This window comes from Tasmannia lanceolata, unplaced genomic scaffold (genome assembly GCF_043159265.1).
Source record: "Tasmannia lanceolata isolate RefF3 unplaced genomic scaffold, GAP_Taslan_0.1 ptg000038l, whole genome shotgun sequence".
In the NCBI taxonomy this organism is placed as follows: Eukaryota; Viridiplantae; Streptophyta; class Magnoliopsida; order Canellales; family Winteraceae; genus Tasmannia; species Tasmannia lanceolata.
This window is the reverse complement of record NW_027518715.1, coordinates 2,984,534-3,004,693: the sequence shown is the minus strand read 5'-3', so window position 1 is coordinate 3,004,693 and position 20,160 is coordinate 2,984,534. Positions and strand designations below refer to the sequence as shown.

General features: G+C 40.8%; 2 protein-coding genes across 2 annotated transcripts; both read right to left on the bottom strand.

Annotated features, from left to right (window-relative positions):
- Positions 1–7,094: 7,094 nt before the first annotated feature.
- LOC143862968 (uncharacterized) lies at positions 7,095–7,859 on the bottom strand. Its single transcript, XM_077373864.1, has one exon. The coding sequence runs from the start codon at positions 7,857–7,859 to the stop codon at positions 7,095–7,097; it is 765 nt and encodes a 254-aa protein (XP_077229979.1).
- Positions 7,860–8,465: 606 nt separating this feature from the next.
- LOC143862967 (uncharacterized) lies at positions 8,466–9,311 on the bottom strand. The gene has a single exon (XM_077373863.1). It carries the CDS (start codon positions 9,309–9,311, stop codon positions 8,466–8,468), a length of 846 nt encoding a protein of 281 aa, XP_077229978.1.
- Between the last annotated feature and the right edge of the window lie 10,849 nt (positions 9,312–20,160).

Genomic DNA, 20,160 nt, shown 5'->3' with positions numbered 1-20,160 from the left:
ATCTACGGCCGGCCTTCACCCAACCGCATTTAAACCCACCTCTCAAACCCACATCAACAGCCACCACCCTCTCCATCTTCAACCCCCACCAATCCCCAACCCAAGCCCCCATTAAAACCCAAACCCATTTCGAAAGAAAAAAAAAACCGCCGATCGCCACCACCCACACCACTAACAGCCACCGAAACCCTTCGAAAATCCTCCACCATCCTCCACCTCCACCTTCCACAACCCCCAAAGCCAAACCCACTCTCTACACCTCCCAAAAACCGAAACCCATAGCCACCAGCCACCATCCTTAACCCCTTTTTCGAAAACCCAATCCACCCTCCTCCAACACCATTCAACCCCGAACCGCCACCTTCGTCGGCCACCCTCTCTTCCACGGCAGCCATGCCCCGAAACGCCACCTCTGCGGTTCCACCACCATATCCTCCTCCACCGCCACCCCTCTGTCACCCAAAAAAACCCAAAAAAAAAGAGAAAGAAAGAAAGAAAGAAAAAAAAAAAACTAGAGAGAGATATATATATATATATATATATATATATATATATATATATATATATATATATATAGACAGAGAGAGGGAGGCTCGGCCCGACCGAGTCTTCTCCGGTGTCTCGCCGGAGTTCCGGCCTCCCACGCCGGGCAGTGTCCACCCCGAGTGAGCCCAGTTCCATCCCCAATCTAACTCGGTTCAGCCTTAATCCAATTCAGCCCCAACTCGAACCCGTAACCCGACCCCATATCCGATCCAACCCAGCAGCTGCCGAGATTACCTTCATCGATTCCGGCAATTTGGTCGGAATCCGACCGTTTCCTCTCTGATCTCGGATCTTTCATCATCGTCATCGCTGGTATTGCATTCAACCCAAGAGAGGTTCTGTACATGCATTGCGTCCTCGCGGCGCGGGGATTGTCTCCAGATCGACAACTTTGTGCGGCACCGGCAATGGAAAATTAAAGAGTAACTAGCCCAACTCAGGTAATTTCTCATCCTCTTAGGCATTTTGGTCTGAATTCGAAGTAGGGATTAGTTGTCTGGTTACGTTTTGAAGTTTAAGTATGATCTCTGGAAATTCTTTTAGCTTATTTGTCGAAATTCAGTTCTCAGGTTTTCTTTTTGTCACATCTATTCTCAGTGCTTTATGATCCAATGCACCTTGATTCATAAGCTTGAGCTTATAGTAGTCATCTTTAGATGGTGAGTTTCTTTATTTTTAGTTGAAAATCTATCAAATGGCTCACCTCAGGGCATTCCTTTTCTCTGCATTCCTGATGATCAACCTTTATCTTCATGTTTCCTCTCTAATGAATTTCAGCATTTTAGTAGTCTTCGCGATTCAGTTGAATATTTTGATTAAGCCCAAACAGGTTCTGTTCGTGGTTCAGATCGCACATTAGCAAAGGTCTCAATTGAATTGTTATGTTTTTGTTTTATTGCAAAAGAGAAAATTCCTTGTACAGTGGCAACATGAATCAGTCTTTTTCAGGGGTTTTAGAACTCTTTGCCTCAAGGAATTTGTCTTTTTCGGGCGCCGGCTATGACGGAATGTATCTTGAGCCAACCCCTTCCCTTCCTGCCTTAGAGTTTTCGCAGGTTAAGGGATTTCTTCCTCTTTAGAGTCAGTCCTAGAGAGTTTAGGAGTCAGTCTTACCATCCTAGGGTCTAGGAGTCTGTCCTACCCCTGTAGAGTTTAGGATTCTGTCCTATCCCTTCATAAGATTTAGGATTCCGTCCTTCCATCTTTCAGAGTCAGTCTTCATCTTTCAGAGTCAGTCTTTAGCATAGGAGTCAGTCCTTTAGTCTTTCAGGAGTCAGTCCTGTCATCATAGGGGTTAGGATTCTGTCCATCCCCTCATCAAGTCATGTGATTTTTATCCGCTCCTGCAAGGTATAGGATGCTGTCCAACCCTTGCAGAGTTGTTATTCTGTTCATTCCCCCCGCAAAGCATAGGATGCTGTCCAACCTTTGCGGGATATCAGGAGTTTGTCCTCCCCTTATGATGATAGGGTTGTGTCCTCTTGTGTCGAAAAAATCAAAAACATCTGAAAAATCAAAAATCTCAAAAATCTAGAGTCATTAAGAGTAGTTAGGAAATTTTGGTCCGAACTACGGATGGCTTGATCCCTAGCTGAGGGGTACGTAGGCAGCTCAGGCGTGCTGCTGGCATCCTGAGTCCAGTCACCATTTTTTTAAATCACCATTTTACAAATATTTCTCATCTTTTCGTCCACCCAAGTTCAGTCAAACATTTTTAATAAATATTTTCAAACATTTCAAAACAAAAGCAAAAATGGGCAAGGATGGTGATTGCCCGGTCACTCGGAGCCCTCTTTTCATTCCATTTTCGGTTTTCATCGTGATTTTCGGTTTCCATCGGTTTTCTGATGTTTTATCGGGTTTTGGGACGGGCGATGACGTAGCGTGGCCCCTTTACAGGGATTGCCCTCGCTGAGCCCAACGATAGGTTATGACGATCGCGAGACTTGTCCGATCTTCAGCAGATTAGGATCGCTGGGCTTGATTCCTTTTGAATCGCCCTCTGAGCCTATCGTGTGTTCCATCTTCTTTCCCCTGGCATTTTGGTTCTCACGTGCCGTTGATTTTCCGATTTCTTTCTTTTCTTACACCTTTTAGCTTGCTGTGCGCTTATCTTATATTTCTTATGCATTCTAGTTTGTTTGTTCTTCTAGCGTGCGATCGATTGCCATTTTCTTAGTCTTATCTCTTGCATAGGCTCGCATGCTAGTGTGTTTACCTTACTGCTTTGACTGCTTAGCTATAGCGTTTATCCATTCGTCTTAGCTTGATTATCTGTCTAAACTTAGATATTTGCTTTCCTTATCTCATTATATCTGTCATTATCTGTTTAGCTATAGCTATGCATGCGATTGTTTATTGCTTTCTTAGATGTGATGAGTTAGGATTAGATGCGATGAGTTAGGATTTGGATGTTCACTTTCTTTGCCCATCCCCGGGTCATGCATGCTTAGATAGACGTTATCTCGGGGATGATGGTTCCCATTTCACATGATTTTTGCCCAAAACTCTTCAAAGTTAATAATAAATGGCATAAGAGACCAGGTGCTTGCACTTGGGCGAATTGGGGGCGCCTAACCCCTTCCCCATTCGTCATCAGGCACGGACCCTTTGTATCTCTGGTTATCTGTTGCGACAGAGCACAGCATGGGATCCAGGGCCCACTTCCTTGGATGGCGACTCTTTCTTTGTTTAAGGTGCGTCTCGAATCCGGGCTAGTCCCCGAATCGAGAGGTATCTCACTTCACATCGCCGCTCATGCTGTGAGGGGCACTCTTTCGAGAGTTCCTTGGCGGAGCTCTCCTTCACGTGGATGATCCTGAGACTCGCGTGGGGGCACGTCCCCCCGCCCCTCTCGGATCGGGTTCCACAGTCATGTATCGAATTGAATTGTGTTGTATGTTTTGCTATGCTTTCTTACTTTCATGTACAGATCTTATACTTTTAGCTGTAGCATGCATGTGTTTGCACACCAGAACTTAGACACCAATTAGGTATGACACTCTTAACCTAGTTATTCTCAAGTGACACTTATTTCATTTCTTTTATGTATGCTTATTATTTTTATCTCCGAGACACGCATGATTAGATAGACGTCTTCTCGGAGATATTCGTTCCCATTTCATATGATTTTCGCCCAAAACTCTTCAAAATCAATAAGTAAATGGCATAAGAGACCAGGTGTTTGCATTTGGGCGGATGAGGTGCTCTTCGGACCTTCCAAATTCGTAATCAGGCACGAACCTTATTTTATATCTCTGGTTATCTGTTGCAACAGAGCATAGTATGGGATCCTGGGCCTACTTCCTTGGATGACGACTCTTCTTTGTTTAAAGAACGCCTCGAATCTGGGCTAGTCCCCGAATCGAGAGGTATCTCACCTTTGCATCGCCACTCATGCTGTGAGGGGCACTTCTTTCGAGAGTTCCTTGGTAGAGCTCTCCATTCACGTGGATGATCTGTAGAGAGAGACTTTCTGTCTCGTGGAGGCTAGTCCCCCGCCTCTCTCGGATCGGGGTCCACAGTTAGATAGACTAGTCCTATCATAAATTGCATGATTAGGTCTTTGACTAGTATTCTTTAAGATTATGTCAATAATTTTGTCACCATTTAGGAATCCATGGAGACATAATCTTAACCTTTCATTTTCATTATGAAGATGTGTTATTTGATTTAAAAAATCATTAGTTTCATCTTCATAAGATTTGGAAGAGCTTGCCACATTTTGTAATTGGCAAGATTTCTCATCCAAAATACCCTTAAGGATTTCAATCTCAAGTTTAAAATTTTCAATTTTTACTTTAGCTTGAGATATGGAAGAGGAAGATTCATTTCTCAAAACATCAAGTTCATTTTCTAATTTGGAAATAGATTTCTTTTGAACTTTATTTTTTGAAATTTGAGAATGCAAGGTTAAGGATAATTCATCAAAAGATATTTTTTCACTATCACTACTTGATGAACTACAAGAGGGATGAGAATTTACCTCTTCTTCATGGGTGAATGCCATGAGGCAAATATCATCTTTTTTATCTTCCCCTTCGCTTGAACTTTTGTCAGAGGTGCTAGTAGCATCCCAACTGGCGGCAAGAGCCTTGTTCTTCTTCCAATCCTTCTTTCCCTTGTACTTTGAGGAAGATGACTTGAGAAGTGGACAATCCGGTCTTTTGTGTCCAATCTTCTTGCAATTGTAGCATCTTAAAGCTCCCTCAACTTCACTTTCTTCTTTCTTCTTCTTTTTATCCTTTTTATGCTTCTTTCTCCGTAAGCTTTTAAATTTCCTTAAAGCTTCTTCCTCATCGCTATCCGCATCACTTGATGATGAGTCCGTCTTGGAGGCCTTTAGAGCTAGAGAACGACTTTTTTCTTTCTTTCTCTTTTGCTTATTCTCCTCTTGTCGGCTAGTGAGGAGCATCTCATGGGTGATGAGAGATCCTACAAGCTCCTCCATAGTTAGAGTCTTGAGATCTTTTAATTCTTGGATGGCGGTGACTTTTGGGTCCCAATAAGGAGGAAGTGACCTAAGCAATTTACTCACAAGCTCATCAGTAGGATAAGATTTACCAAGATTTGCTAATTCATTAGATATTTTAGAAAATCGGGTACACATTTCGGAAATACTTTCATTTTGACCCATTCTAAACATTTCATATTTGCTCTTTAATAAGTTTATTTTGGAATCCTTAACTTGTGATGTTTCCTCATGGGTAACGGCAAGTGTATCCCAAATAAGCTTGGCGGAATAAAAAAGAGCTACTCTATTGAACTCCTCCGTAGATAAGGCGCAAAACAAAGAGTTTATAGCTTTGTAATTTAAATTTACATGCCTTTTATCTTCAACATTCCATTCTTCAAATGGCTTGGAAGGCAAAATGTATCAATTTTCAACAATATGCCAAAGTTCCACATCTATCGAAAGAAGATAGATGCGCATACTTGTCTTCCAATGTCCATAGTTGGACCCATTAAAGAAAGGAGGGGTAGTTGTGGAATGGCCTTCCAGAAGTCCGGTTCCATTTATGTTTGCAATTTCAGAAATAGAAAGTTGCCAAAGATCTTATGATCTTTCCCTTGTTTGAAATTTTAAAGAAAAATTTACCAAAGATTTTTAAGAAAAGAAAATCTTTTAAGAGCCAAGGCTCTGATACCAAGTGAAATTACAAGGGTCCCGAATTAGCAACTAATGAGGAGGTAAAAAATTAGGTTGCTAACAAGTTTTAACCTTTTTAAAAACTCAACCTAATTTTGAAGATTAAGAGATCAAGATGAAATTCAAGCACACAAGTTAAATCTAAAGGTGCAAATGCAAATATAAAGCAATAAGATAAGAGAGAGTGCACCCGAGATTTAAAGTGGTTCGGTCCTCCAAACGCGAGGCCTACTCCACTCCACCAACCAAACCCGTTGATGGCTTCACTATGCGATCTTCTTAACTTCGGCGAAGATCAATGCCGATTACAATTCCGATCGCCTTTAACCTTGGTGGCAATCTTCACCATGGAGAGTGGGCTTTGCTTCTCCGAACACTCGCCCAATACAAGTTCTTGATAAGAAAGAAAGAACAAAAAACAATCCCTCACAAGGGTTTACAAATTGTAGAAGAAGTACAAATTGAGCCTAATGATCCAAATCCTAGCCTTAGAGGATGAGAGGCATAAACAAGCTTTGATTCACTCTTTGGATGTTCAAGTAGAATTTTAGAGTGTTAGGATCTATGTTTGGGAAGTTTGGAATGCCCATATTTATAGAAAAACCCAAAAATGACCGTTCAAGGGCATAGTGGTAATTCCTGCAAAAATTTCCAACGGCTATAATTCTGACCGTTATAGTGTTCTCGGAGTTCCGAGAAAAAATCTCGGAGTTCCGGGAATACAAACAGAAGTTGGAAAAAAGCTACTGAACCATTTCTCGGAGCTCCGAGGAATCTCTCGGAGTTCCGAGAAGCCTATGTTCAGCAGATTTTCAATTCTGTTTCTTGGGCTTCCAACTTTACACCAAGTTGGGATTGTTATGAGGATTCCAAAGTGTTGGAACACCACAAAGACAATCACTTAAACATTTAGGGTGTGTGAGATTAACTTAATTTATGCCTCTTAAAATCTAATACTAAGATTGGATCTTATACATTCTAATAAACTTCGATCTTCAATAGATTCTTCAAGTCTTCATGCGTCTTGGATGTCCGATGACTTTGGCCTTCCGAATGTGGTCAAATGAGTGCTTCTTGGCCTCAATCCAAACAATCTTGACTTTAAACAATTATGATCTACAACTTAGACAATCAAACACATTAGTGATCTTAAATCACTTGTGTATTGGAATCATCAAAATAAGATGGGAATTGCCAAGGTGGGAACCATTGGGCTTACAAAGATGTAATGGGCGGCTTTGGCGATCAAGCGTCGGGCCTCTTTTCTATCAGGGGTTAAAGTGCCGTCTCTTAAGTAGTGCACTATCGGGTCCATCCAACTAGACTCTTCTTCGATTTGTAGGATTTCCTTTCTCTCGACACTAGGTTGGGAGAAAATCTCGGTGAAGACGTTTCCTGATTAAACTATGCCAGATGACGCCATTTTGGAGAGTGTGTCTGCACGGGCATTCATGGTTCGGGGGATTTGTACTATTTGGAATTCTTCGAAGGCAGAGATCTCCTTACGCACCTTTTCTAGGTACTTGATCATTCGTTCTTCTTTAGCTTCACTAAAACCGTTGACTTGGCTCACGACCAGTTGCGAGTCACTATGTGCTCTGACTCGGTTGGCGCGTAACTCTGCAGCAAGGGCCATTTCAACGATTAAAGCTTCATAATCCGCTTCATTGTTCGAGGCTTTGAAGTCCAGCTTCAGGGCATATTCTTTGAGGAAGTTGTCAGGTCCTGATAAAACCAATCCAGCGCCACTGCCCCCAGCGGTGGCGGAGCCGTCAACATATAACATCCATAGAGGATTTTGGGCCAGAGAGCCAGGAGCCGGGTCCTCAGTGAAGTCATCTTGTTTTTCCGGTTCGTCCACCGGTGCCTTACGTTCAGCTATAAAGTCCACGAGTACTTGGGATTTGATCGCATGCCATGGCTTTATCTGAATGTCAAATTCCCCCAACTCAACTAACCAATTAATTAGTCGGCCCGAGGTGTCGGGCTTCTGCAATATCTTTCGAAGAGGTTGGTTGGTTAGGACTGTAATGGGATTAGCCTGAAAATATGGACGGAGTTTTCTCGCAGATATGACGACAGCAAAGGCGAAATTCTCAATCGCTTGATACCGCGCTTTGGTGTCATGGAGTACTCTACTGACATAATAAATGGGTTGCTCCATTTTTCCATCCTACCAGACAAGTATGGAACTTACCGCAGTGGGTTCGACAGCTAGGCATAGGTATAAATCTTCCCCCGGTACTGGCTTTGAGAGTAACTAAGGCATTTGGAGATATGCCTTTAGTTGGTCGAAGGCGGTCTGACATTCCTCTTTCCACTGAAAATCTTTCACGCCTTAGAGGGTTTTGAAGAATGGCAGGCATCTTTCGTCAGATTTAGACATAAACCTGCTGAGGCCCGCGACTCTGCCTGTGAGCCTCTGCACATCTCGGACTTCCTTCGGTGCCATCATTTCTAGTAATGCTTTTATTTTCTCGGGATTGGCCTCAATTCCTCGCTGGCTGACCATGAAGCCTAGGAATTTTCTGGAGGTAACCCCAAACGCGCACTTGGTGGGGTTCAACTTCATTTGGTTTCGGCAGAGTACAGTTAAGGCCTCTTCAACGTCGGCAATGTGGCTCTGTGCTTTGAGGATTTTGACGAGCATGTCATCGACATACACCTCCATGTTTCTTCCTATTTGTTCGGCGAAGATCTTATTGACCAATCGTTGGTACATGGCACCAGCGTTCTTGAGGCCAAAAGGCATGACCTCGTAACAAAACAATTATTGGTCAATGACGAAGGAGGTTTTCAGAATGTTGGGTCCGTTCATTTGTATCTGGTTGTAGCCGGAGAAGGCACCCATGAAGCTCAGCATTTCATGTCCGGCGGTAGCGTCGATGAGATGATCGATCCTTGGTAACGGGTAACAGTCCTTTGGGCACGCTTTGTTAAGATCCATAAAATCTTTACAGATTCGCCATTTTCCGTTAGACAATGGCGAGCCACTCCGAGTACAATGGCGAGCCATCACTACGACGGCGAGCCACTCAGGGTAACGAATTTCCCTTATGAACTTGGCCTCAGGAAGCTTTTCCACTTCTTCTTTGATGTGCTTTTGTCTTTCGGCGGCAAAATTACATTTCTTTTGTTTGACCAGCTTGTAATTCGGGTCCACGTTCAACTTGTGGACCGCTACGTCGGAGGAAATTCCCTGCATGTCGGAGGCGGACCAGGCGAAGATATCCGAGTTAGTTTTTAAGAAATTGACAAGTTCGGTTTTAAACTTACCTGTCAGGAGAGAACCTATCTGGATGGTTTGTTCATCGGATTCGGGGAACAGAGGAATCTTTGTAAGTTCCTCGACCGGTTCTCCCCGCTTTACTTCGACTCGAGGGTCGGGACTGCCGATTGAGAATGTTTCTTTTGCGGCCCTCCTCTTTTTTAGCAGGGCGGCATAACATTCACGAGCTTTCTCCTGATCGCTGACGACTTCTTCGACGCCGATCCTTGTGGGGAATTTTATTTTCAAGTGGGCAGTAGAAACTACTGCCCCCAGTTCGTTCAGTGCTGGTCGTCCGATGATACCATTATAGGCAGAAGGGACGCAGACTATCACGAAGGTTTGCATTATGGTTCATTGAGTAGGGTAAGTTCCAAATGTGACGGGGAGTTTGATTTTCCCCCGCACTTTGACCTCTGCTCCGGAGAATCCATAGATAGACCAATCCACCGGTTCCAGTCTGTCTTTATGGATGTGCATCTCAGTGAAAGCATCCTGGTGGAGAACGTTGACAGAGCTTCCATTATCCACCAGAATTCGACTTACATTGAAATTGGCGATGGCGAGCCGAATGACCACAGCGTCGTCATGCTGTCGATCTATCTTTCCATAGTCTTTCTAGGTAAAAGTGATGGGCACGCTGTCGCTTGGGTCTGATTTTGACTTTTTCGGGGGGGGGGGGGGGGTGGTTCCATAGAGTTGATCTGTCCAGCATATCGGGTGCATCCTTCCACGGTCGGTCCACCAGAAGCGGGATCACTGTAATGGTGTCAATATTCCCGGTGTTCTTAGGCACTTCTTCTTGATCCGAAGCTCTTTGTCTGCTACCTTCCACTTAGAGGCCGGGCGAACGTCGATGTTCATCTAGTCAGTGTACTTCGGATCTGGGTCGCTGGTGGTTCTTTGGAGGGTTTTGAAGGTAACGATCGATCTGACCAAGTCCCGCAAGTCTTTCAATTTCATTCTTAAGATGATAACAATTGTCGGTGGTGTGCCCATAATCTTGGTGGAAATGACAATATTTACTAGAATTTTTTCCCTTTCATGCATTTCGCCTTCTTTCGGGCCAATGTATGGGTTCCCTATTACGAATTTCGTACATGATATTCGACACGGTGGTGTTCAACAGAGTATAGTTGACCCTTTCAGGATGGGGATTAGGGGTGCGACGATTCTGGCGGTCGCTGTGTCGTGCTTGTTTGTGATTTGGTCTCGATCTAAAATCGTCTTTCTGCTTCTCACTTCCTCGGTGCTCTCCATCTCTTTCTCCATGGCAAAAGATTCCTCATTATTGATATACCGATCCGCAGTGGACATGAGTTCTTGGAGGTCTCGAGGGGGGTTCACATTCAGGGCTGGTGAAGTTCGGTTCGTTTATCTGGTGAAGTTCTACGCCGAACCGACCAATGAACCTCCAGAGCGTTTCGTCCCTTCCTTGTCTCAAAGTCAGAAGAGTGTCAGCTGGGTTCCTTCGAGGCTGACTGTTAACAAAATAGGCGACAAACTCCTTCCCTAGTTCGTGAAAAGACTCGATAGAGTTAGGCCTTAATCGACTGTACCAGTTACTGGCATATTTCTTTAGGTAGGCGGAGAAGGCCTTGCACATTGTGGCGTCAGAAGCATTCCTGATTACCATCACACGGTGGTAAGCTTGAAGGAACTTAAGAGGGTCGGATGACCCGTCATAGAGGTCCAATTGAGCCATGTCAGAATTCGTAGCAACGACAACATTGTTGATTCTTGGGACGAACGGAGAAGCGATCTCGCTATCCCATTCTGCCAGGAGGTCTGGGTCACAGGGCGCCTTCACTTGCTGTTGGAGTTCTCTTATCTGGCGTTGGAGATCAGCCATGATAGTGGGATTTTCTTCCACTCAGCCGTTTCTCGTCGAGCTCTCTCTCAGTGGAGGTATCTGATCATCAACTTGATGACCCAAATTTGTGGGTTCCACCATTGGGCCATTGCGTCTTCAATGGCGATTATCATGACGACGGTCGGATGGCGGGCTGGTGATTGATGCAGATCCTTGTTGATGCTAGCGTGGTCTTTGATTCCGAGGATTTCGTCCTTCTCAGGATTCTTGCTCCTCTGAAATTTTGGCGGGAGGGATTCCCTCGCCCAGTGGGTTTACAGGGGGGTGGTGCCGCACTTCCTGGAGGGCGGCTGCAACATCTCCGAGTTGTTGTGTAAACTGGTTGAAGGCGGTCATAGTAACTGGAGCATCGCCGGAGACAACCATTTCTCACGTCTCTTCTTGCTGTCCTCGGTCTCACGCTGACTGGCTTGGCTTCTTGTAACTATTCCACCGTTACGTTGGGAGGTTGCTTTCGACTTTGGCATAGACGTTCCCACGGATGGCGCCAATCTGATGACGCCCAGAATCTGACTGCACAAACTAGCTTGGCAGAACCTGGAATCCTGCGCTCACAGAAAAAGCGTCAGTGGGCCAGGAGTTGTGGCTCTGAACGGCCACTTCGACACTCAAGTCAGAGATAGGCAATAACAAACAATGGATGATGAATGGGGGAGGGCCAAGTCAAGTTATCAGACCAAATAAGGAGAAGGAGAAGGAGAAGGAGAATTGACTGAATGCCTTTGCTTGAGTGCGTAGACCCCTCTTTATAGGGGAGGAGACCCACGATCTTAGAGATATCAATTCGGCCTTTAATTTAGCCTATGTGGAGCGTGATGGATGGAGAATAAGATCGTGAAGATATGATTTCCAACGATTCTGGGCGGAGATCTTGGACGGTGGCCTAGGCGGGATGTTTCGAATTTGAATATTGCACCTTGCGTGTAACAGTAGTTCGGATTGGTCGCATAATGGCGAGATTCCCGCGATTGTGTTTGACTCCTCCTGAGGTTCGTTACCGTATGAAGGTGTAATCTTATGGGTATGATTTGTTAATGAGTGTTGCTTGTGGAGGTTGACGTGACCTAGTCAAGCGGTGAAGGATGGATTCGAGGGTCGGTACCGTGTATACCGATTTTACCCCTAACAAGTGTATAACCTTTTTACGGTGTGGCACAACAAATGAACTGGTTGGATCATCCTATGAAGTGGGCCCCATTGTACTTTTTGCAAAATACTGAACTTTACACCTACACACCATATAAAATCTCCCCACATATCTATCTTTTTTTTTATATAGGTAAGCTAGTGTTTGGCGGGGACCCCTACCGGTTTATTTGATAAGGAGAAAGATGATACAGTATAATGCACAAAAGACACCCTAACTTGGAACATGTGAGAGTAAGGGAAACAACCTCAGCACATATGAGCGACGAACACCATTAAGACTAAGAAATCTAAATGCTCAATCCTTGTGAGTTACATAATCACCTAATTTGGTAAGGAAATATTGGGCTCTTTGTGAGCGTCTTGGCCAATTCTTCTTGTGAGCTTCCTGCCATGATTCATTTGATTCCTAAGTTCCGGTTTCTCTTCTTCACAATCCTCTTGCTCGACTAGAATCACACGGACTTGGCATTCATCTGCCTAAGATACTTTCTTTTTTTGTGCAACTTTGGGACCTTTCGTGTTTGATGGATTGTCTTCCTTTTCTGAGGAGGATTCCGATAAGGAAGGACCCTCTCCAGGGTCGGAGTGGTCTTCCGATTCAGTGTCCTCATTCTCTATTGGACCCAAATTATCTCTATTTGGTTATGCTAGGACAATCCTTTCTTCTTCTTCCTCTAGAATTTGATTTCCATTGCTGTGGTTTGGGGAGTGTAATATAAATTGAGTCGTGTTTTAGTCAATCAAATTTGTTTCTCACTTTTATTCTCTGTCTCTTGCTTTTCATTATTGGGCTTATTTGGATCTAATCTTCTCTCTAGGTAAAATAAAATGGCTGCTGGGAGTTTTTGAATAGACCTTTTTCCCGGTTTTGGATTGTTAGAATCAGGAATGCGGTTCTGTTCCGATTACTATTATGTATTGGAAAAAAAATATAATAAGATTTGGGAAATGATAAATGCGCCCCTTTTCATTACTTGGGACACCCAGGTGCACTTTATCTATGACTGCAAAGAGGCAGCTGTACATCACTTGGTAAGGATTGAAGGGACCCGATTGCCACCGTACACTGCATCTGGGTGTCCCAAGTAATGAAAAGGGGCGCATTTATCATTTCCATAAAAATTTCATTAAAAAATTAATAAAAAATTAATTCCAATGAGGACGAATCAGAGTACCACCTCTAGGAGCAAAACAGATTCCGGCATTTTTTCTTTCTTTCTTTAGTTTAGCCCAGGTGTTATTTTCCCCTCTGATTCCTTTTAATTTTTGTTTGAACAAAATGCTGGAATCAGGTTGAACCAGAATAGAATGATTCCAACTCCTGATTTTGGCAATCCATATGCACCCAATTTTTCCATTTTAACCTTTTTTTATGATAAAAGTTTTCAGCAAAAAACTTTGGAAAAAAGAATCTCACGCTAATGCTATATTGCTATACCTGTATATCCATTTTTCCCGAGAAATGTTTTTACTGAAGGTTTTTTTTTTTTTTGTTGTGATGGGCAAGCTGGGATTAGGCAGATCTCGACCAGATATATTGATGAGAAAAAAAGATTACATAAGGGGGCCACATGGGCAGAGTACATTTCAATGAAAATCTTTGGAAAGAGTACATAGGGGGCCCACATGGGCAAAAAACCATTTACTGAAGTTTCTATGGAAAGAGTACATTTCAATGAAAATCTTTTCCACCTAAACAAACATGCCATTAGCACTTGGCATTTATGTTGTGTACCAGGGAATTCAACCTGAATATTCCATGGTGAATTGTGTACGGCCAAAAACTACTCCAATAGGAAGATCTTGAATGGTAACCTACTAATAGACTGAAAATAACAATAAAAAAAGTTTTTTACATTTGAATTATTCATAAGGCCCTAACCATAAGAAGAAGGTTAGGAACATTAGATCCATTTAAAAAAAAAGGTTTGGAACATTAGATTAGTGTTACTTCGCAGGATGACCCATGAATAACATGGTTGGGTCCCACCATCACATGTCTAACACCACCGATTGTCACCACATGATCAAAGTTGTTACACAAAAAGTTTTGAGGGGCTAATGTCAAACATGCTTGCTATTTATCTCCACTTTTTAGATGTAGTAAATGGTTCTGATCATGTTGTAAGGAAGCACTATGAGGGAGCCTTTTTTTATGATTTTTTTAACCTCCAGTAGAATTAAGAGATGTTTCTAAATTTTAAAATTTGGAAATTTGGGGGCCCCGATGGCCATGGCAGTTTAAAACCTTAATAATGTAAATTGGCTCCCATGGTCAATTGAAAGGTTATATATGTTTTAAAATCATGTTACTGTATAGGGTGTCCCCTTACGGTCATATAAAACCTTGTTAATGTAAATTGTCTCCCAAGGTCATTTGAAAACTTAATTAACGTAAATTTCTTAAGCTATTAAGTACCTTAGGATCTTTAGAACTATTATCTCTAATATCTATATAGAGTAGAGAATGGGAAAAATTCATGTGCCCTCTGTAGACACCCCATCTTGCTCCACTCTAGCGAACAAAGGCCTTCATTAGTTTCCCCATTCTAGAGTTTAGTCCTTGTGTTTTTCCATCACTTTCCCTCTAGTTTTCCTCTCATGTCTTATTGTCTAGGGGTTCATTTTCCGTGGAGAATTAGAAAGAGCGTGAATATCTATCGATCTATAATGGGGCTCACTAGTGCTTTAAAATCTTAATTTTGGGAAGTGGGTATTCAACCAATTTACGTTGTCATCCTCCAAATGAACAATTAAGATCATCTTTGGGAAATCATTTGAGGGCACGGCCAATTGACATTGCTTCCCATCTTTTGAGCGGTTCGGATCAACCCACAAAAATTGGTTTGGGCCAAGTCCATCAAGACTCACTATTTGAATGGACCAGATCATCTCATTAGAACTGTTTAAGGGATGTGGTGCAATCAATTTATGTGCTGTAGATTCATAAAAATGGATGGCCTGGATCAATTTATGTAAATAATTGGAGGGACGATTATTTATGGCCCATTGAAATGAATGATTTGAATCATCCCTTAAATGTAGAGAGTGGACCCATTATTGCCAATTTTGAAAGATTTGGACGTTTGTTCAAGGTGGGGTTCGGTTACTAATTCTTGTCTCTCGAATACATCGTTTCCATGAGAAAAATCCACTATTTTTCAGTGCTAAATTGTCAAAATAGAAGGGATGATCGTGATGTCTGCAATTGGAAAGTGAATTTTATTGAAATAAGAAATAGAAGGGTATAAGGAAACAACACTCTTTCTCTCTCACCATATATAAAAACAGCAAGGGTTATTGAAAGAAAGGATGGATAAATAAGGAAAGTGGCCATTAATGGGCAGAAGAAAAAAACAACAACAAAACTCTTATATATATGGTTGTTCCTTCTCTCTCCTTTGTTTGGCTCGACTCTCTTCTATTTTCACTGGACAGCCCTCTCTCATTAGTCTCCTCCCTCTCTCATTAGTCTCCTCGATCTCTCACTCCTCTGGACCGAACTCTCTCATCTCTCATCATACATCCCTTTTCCCACAACAACAGTTCTTTATAGTTTTACTTGGAGAAAATTCCGGCAACGCTTTCTAGTCTCGCTTTCAAGTGATCGGGTTTCTCAAGTCCAAGTAGGTTCACTATATTCTCTTTGCTGCTAGTTATAATGGCATGTTCTTGTTTTTATTTTTTATTTTTACTTTTATGGCATGATTTAAACTCTAATAAAAAAACTTAACTAGGAAATCAGTTAGGAGGGATTTTGAATTCAAAGTTGTAAGGATTTTTCCAAATCTTTGGGCAAAACCAATTTTTTTAAAAATACAACTCAATCACCCAATTTTGTAGTCATTAAAACCCTCTTCGCCGGCGGTTCCCGAACCTGTCTTCATCTTCTTCCAACATCAAAACCCAAAATCCAGACTCCATTCCCACGCCCATTCACAACAGCCCATTCACGCCCAAATTTGGAATCAGATCTCTGTGGCAGATTCAACACCAAATCCAAATTTTGCAGCCACATCAATTCAGCCCCAAAACCCATTTCAATTTTGCAGCTCCAAACCCATTTCAATTTTGCAGCCCCAAACACATTTCACTTTCTTAGCTAAAACTCACCTTCCCATAGCCTGCAATCCACAACATTGTGATCGCACTACCATCTTAAATTCATCTTCGAGCTCAACGTGAGACTTCAAAACCCACTGTATTGGACCCTCTCAGAAAGCCTAATTAAAACAAAAATAGAGAATGAGAGTTAAATAGGGAAACAAGAATAAAAAATAATAGATGATAACTTAACCCCTTTTTCTTCTTTGAACCACCCTTTTTCATGTTTTATATGACTATTGTTCTTTTACACTAAGAGGGATGGCCCGGGAAAGAAAAAGGGGTAGTTATATCATTCCCCTAGATAAATAAAAAGGCCACTAATATGTCAACCCAGCCATGTTTTGATAAATACACTCCCATGTTTTGATGTCCACATAGCCATGTTTTGATAACTGCACTATCCCGTTTTAAATGGATATGATAATTGCGCAACCATGTTTTATTAATTGTATGAACTCATATTGTCTTTTTCTTCTTTAACTGTGGCTGTTTTTTTAGAAATTGTAATAACGTTGGACGGACTTACGGGTAATAAAAGACAGGAGGTGTTAGTGCAATTATAAAAAACGTGGTGGTGCCAATATCATTCCCGCCTTAATGTTAACTGCTCGTCTTTGAATAGAATTTTTGACCTCTAAACAGCAGAATCGTGGAAAATGGTTAACTACAAAGTAGAAGATATTTTTGTGCCGTTTCCAATGAGTATTCCTGCTTGATCAGAGGATGAGTGGTTAAAAAGTTATGGCCAAAATGGTTGCAGCGTACCCTTAAGAGTTTCTAGTTTAATGCTGCTGTCCCCTTTTTTGTAACACAATTTTGAACCACTAAATCAAAGATTCACAGAAAATGGTAAACTATAAAGTTTTAGCCCTTTAAAATATCTTTCCAACGCATGTTTTGGCTCTAAATTTGGCTAAGCGGTTAAAGAATTATAACAGTTTTAGTGGGTTGTATTCACTTAATCTTGAAGTAGTCGAAGTTTTGCCGTACTCGTGCATTTGTTGAATTAACCAATCTAAAATACACCAATCCTAAAAGTCACAAATCTAAAACAAACCAAACCTAAAATCTGTTAATCTAAAATACACCTAACCTAAAAGTCACAAATCTAAAATTCACTCACTTAAAAAAAATACTAATCTAAATTTGTTAAAAGTCATTAACCGAAACACCACTAAAAGTCTCAAGTGAAACCAAAACCTTCTAAATAAACAACTCAAAAGACCCAACACACACTAAAGGCCTCAAGATAACTAAAAGCCTTCAAGAAAACTTTAAAAGACTCAACCAACGTAGAAGAATTGGAAATTCCTGAGCTTTGGATTCGGAATCCCGTAGGAACCCTTGGAGTCCCTTTAGGTACACTTACGTCACGTTGTGTCCTAGGTCTTAGGGTGTCCTAGAGTTAGGGAGTTCAGCCTCATCACGACCGATTGCTATTATTAGCAAACAAGTCATAGATCTAGTTACACTAGTTACCCTTTTTTTTTCATAGGACAAGCCTAGTTACCTAGGATGTAGGTTCACCTGCATTAGTCTAAGGATATCTTGCACTTAGATATGACCATATAGCATCTTAGATGGAGTCCTAGGATAATAAAATCTACTCAACTGAACTAAATAATCTCTCTTAAACTGTTGAAACAGTCCTTCCAGTCTAGATTGGTGTCCTAGATGTCTTAGGCATGTAGCTTAGTTTAGGCACCGAACTACGATCGACTCTGATTCCAGTGAGGCTGGGATACGAAGGCAACTTGGATACTTGAGTGGCATACCAAGCCCGAGTCGGCTCCACACATAAATGGTGGGGTTTCGTATATTAGTTTTTCTAAATTTCTAACTAAATTAATTAAAATATATAAGATTTCCTCCAAATTAGAATTTTAGGAGAACGTTCACTTAGATTGAATCCAAATAAATCAAGAAAAATCAAGATACACATTAGGAAATACATTGAAATTAGATTTCATGATGCATGTCACATAGTTCGCACATTAATATAGAGTTAAATGAGCCATTTAAAAGAAATTCAAGAGAGTTAACTTTTGGAATTGAAGACCGAATTATCGAGCAAGAATGGTGCTTGTGGTGGTAATTCCCCATACCTTCCATTCTCATAATCAGATAGCGAATCTAGATTTCTGGTCATTTACGGGTCCTAGATCTCTTATCTAGGTGGCGACTCTGTCATTATCTTTTGCGTGAAGTTCGGATTGCTTTAGTGATCCCAAGTTCACGGAAATGACGAATTAAATCAATAATAAAAGACACGCGCTAATCGCGTGGGTACGAGAGACCGAGAGAGAGTGAGGCGGCTCGCGGGCCGATTCTCCTCTCACGGGATCGGGTCCCACACCCTCAAGTTAATTATAATCTTAAAATGTAAGGTTACCTTTAATTATTATTTAAATCGATATAACTCTAATTCTATATGCTGAATATACTGAAAAAACTTAGGTGACCCAGGTTATTTAATCCCTTATAAATGTTGACTTCTCTTTAACTATTAAATACCTTATAGATGTAAATTTCTTCAAGCTCTGACTCATTTCAGAAAATCTCATTATAAAAGAACTTTTTTTTTCGCAATGATAGCATACAGCACAAGTGTATCACGTTCTTGGGAATAATAATTCCTCTATCTCGCGTCTGATTTTCTTTTTCTTTTTTTCTTTCTAAAATAAGAAACTTTCTATTTTTTTAATCCCCATCCTTTATAAACTAAATCTAAGGTTTAATACCATCTCATTCTCAACTCAAAACTTGGCTAAAAGCTCATTGACACCTTCTCTAGGATTTTCTATGACTAAAAGGTTAATGTTTTACAAAGTTTCTAAAATAAGAAACTTTCTATTCTTTCAATCTTTATCATTCATCAACTAAATCTAAGATTCAATACCATCTTATCCTCATCCCAAAACTTGGCTAAAAGCTCCTTGATACCATCTCTACAGGTTACTCACTCTAAAAGATTTTATGTTTTATAAAATTTCTAAAATAAGAAACTTTTTATTTTTTAAATCTCCATCCTTCATCAACTAAATCTAAGATTCAATACCCTCTCATTCTCATCCCAAAACTTTGTTAAAAGCTCGTTAGCATCATCCTTAGGGTTTCCTATGTCTAAAAGATGGTTGTTTTATTAAGTTTCTAAAATAAGAAATTTCTATTTTTTCAATCTCTATCCTTTATCAACTAAATCTAAGATTCAATATCAGCTCATCCTCATCCCAAAACGTGGCTAAAAGCTCATTGACGCCGTGCTAGGGTCTCCTATCTCTAAAAGAAGGATCTTTTATAAAGTTTCTAAAATAAGAAATTTTCTATTTTTTCAATCTTCACCCATTATCAACTAAATCTAAGATTCAATACCTTTTCATCCTCATCTCAATACTTGGCTAAAAGCTCCTTGACACCATCTTTAGGATTTCCCATGTCTAAAAGATGGATGTCTTATAAAGTTTCTAAAATACGAAACTTTCTATTTTTTCAATATCTATCTTTCACCAACTAAGTATAAGACTCAATACAATCTCATCCTTATCTCAAAACTTAGCTAAAAGCTCCTTTACACCATCTGTAGGGTGAATTAAGTCTAAGAGAAATATATTTTATAAAGTTTTTAAAATAAGAAACATTCTATTTTTTCAAACTCCATCCCTCATAAACTATATCTACGATTCAAAATCATCTCATCCTCGTCTCTAAACTTGGCTCAAAGCACCTTGAAACCATCATTAGGGTTTCTTATGTCTAAAAGATTGATGTTTTATAAAGTTTTTAAAATAAGAAACTTTCTATTTTTTCAACCTCTATCGTTTATCAACTAAATCTAAGATTCAATACCATCTCATCCTCATCTCAAAACTTGGTTAAAAGCACCTTCACACTATCTCTAAACCAGTTTCTAAAATAAGAAATTTTCAATTTTTTCAATATCATCTCATCCTCATCCCAAAATTAGGCTAAAAGCAACTTGACACAATCTCTAGGGTTTCCTATGTCTAAAAGATTGATGATTTATAAACTTTCTAAAATAAGAAACAATCTATTTTTTCAATCCCCATC

What these genes read in the sequence shown, in the direction of transcription:
- LOC143862967 (XM_077373863.1), bottom strand. Translation starts at nt 9,311, where the DNA reads ATGCAAACCTTCGTGATAGTCTGCGTCCCTTCTGCCTATAATGGTATC.
- LOC143862968 (XM_077373864.1), bottom strand. Translation starts at nt 7,859, where the DNA reads ATGGAGCAACCCATTTATTATGTCAGTAGAGTACTCCATGACACCAAA.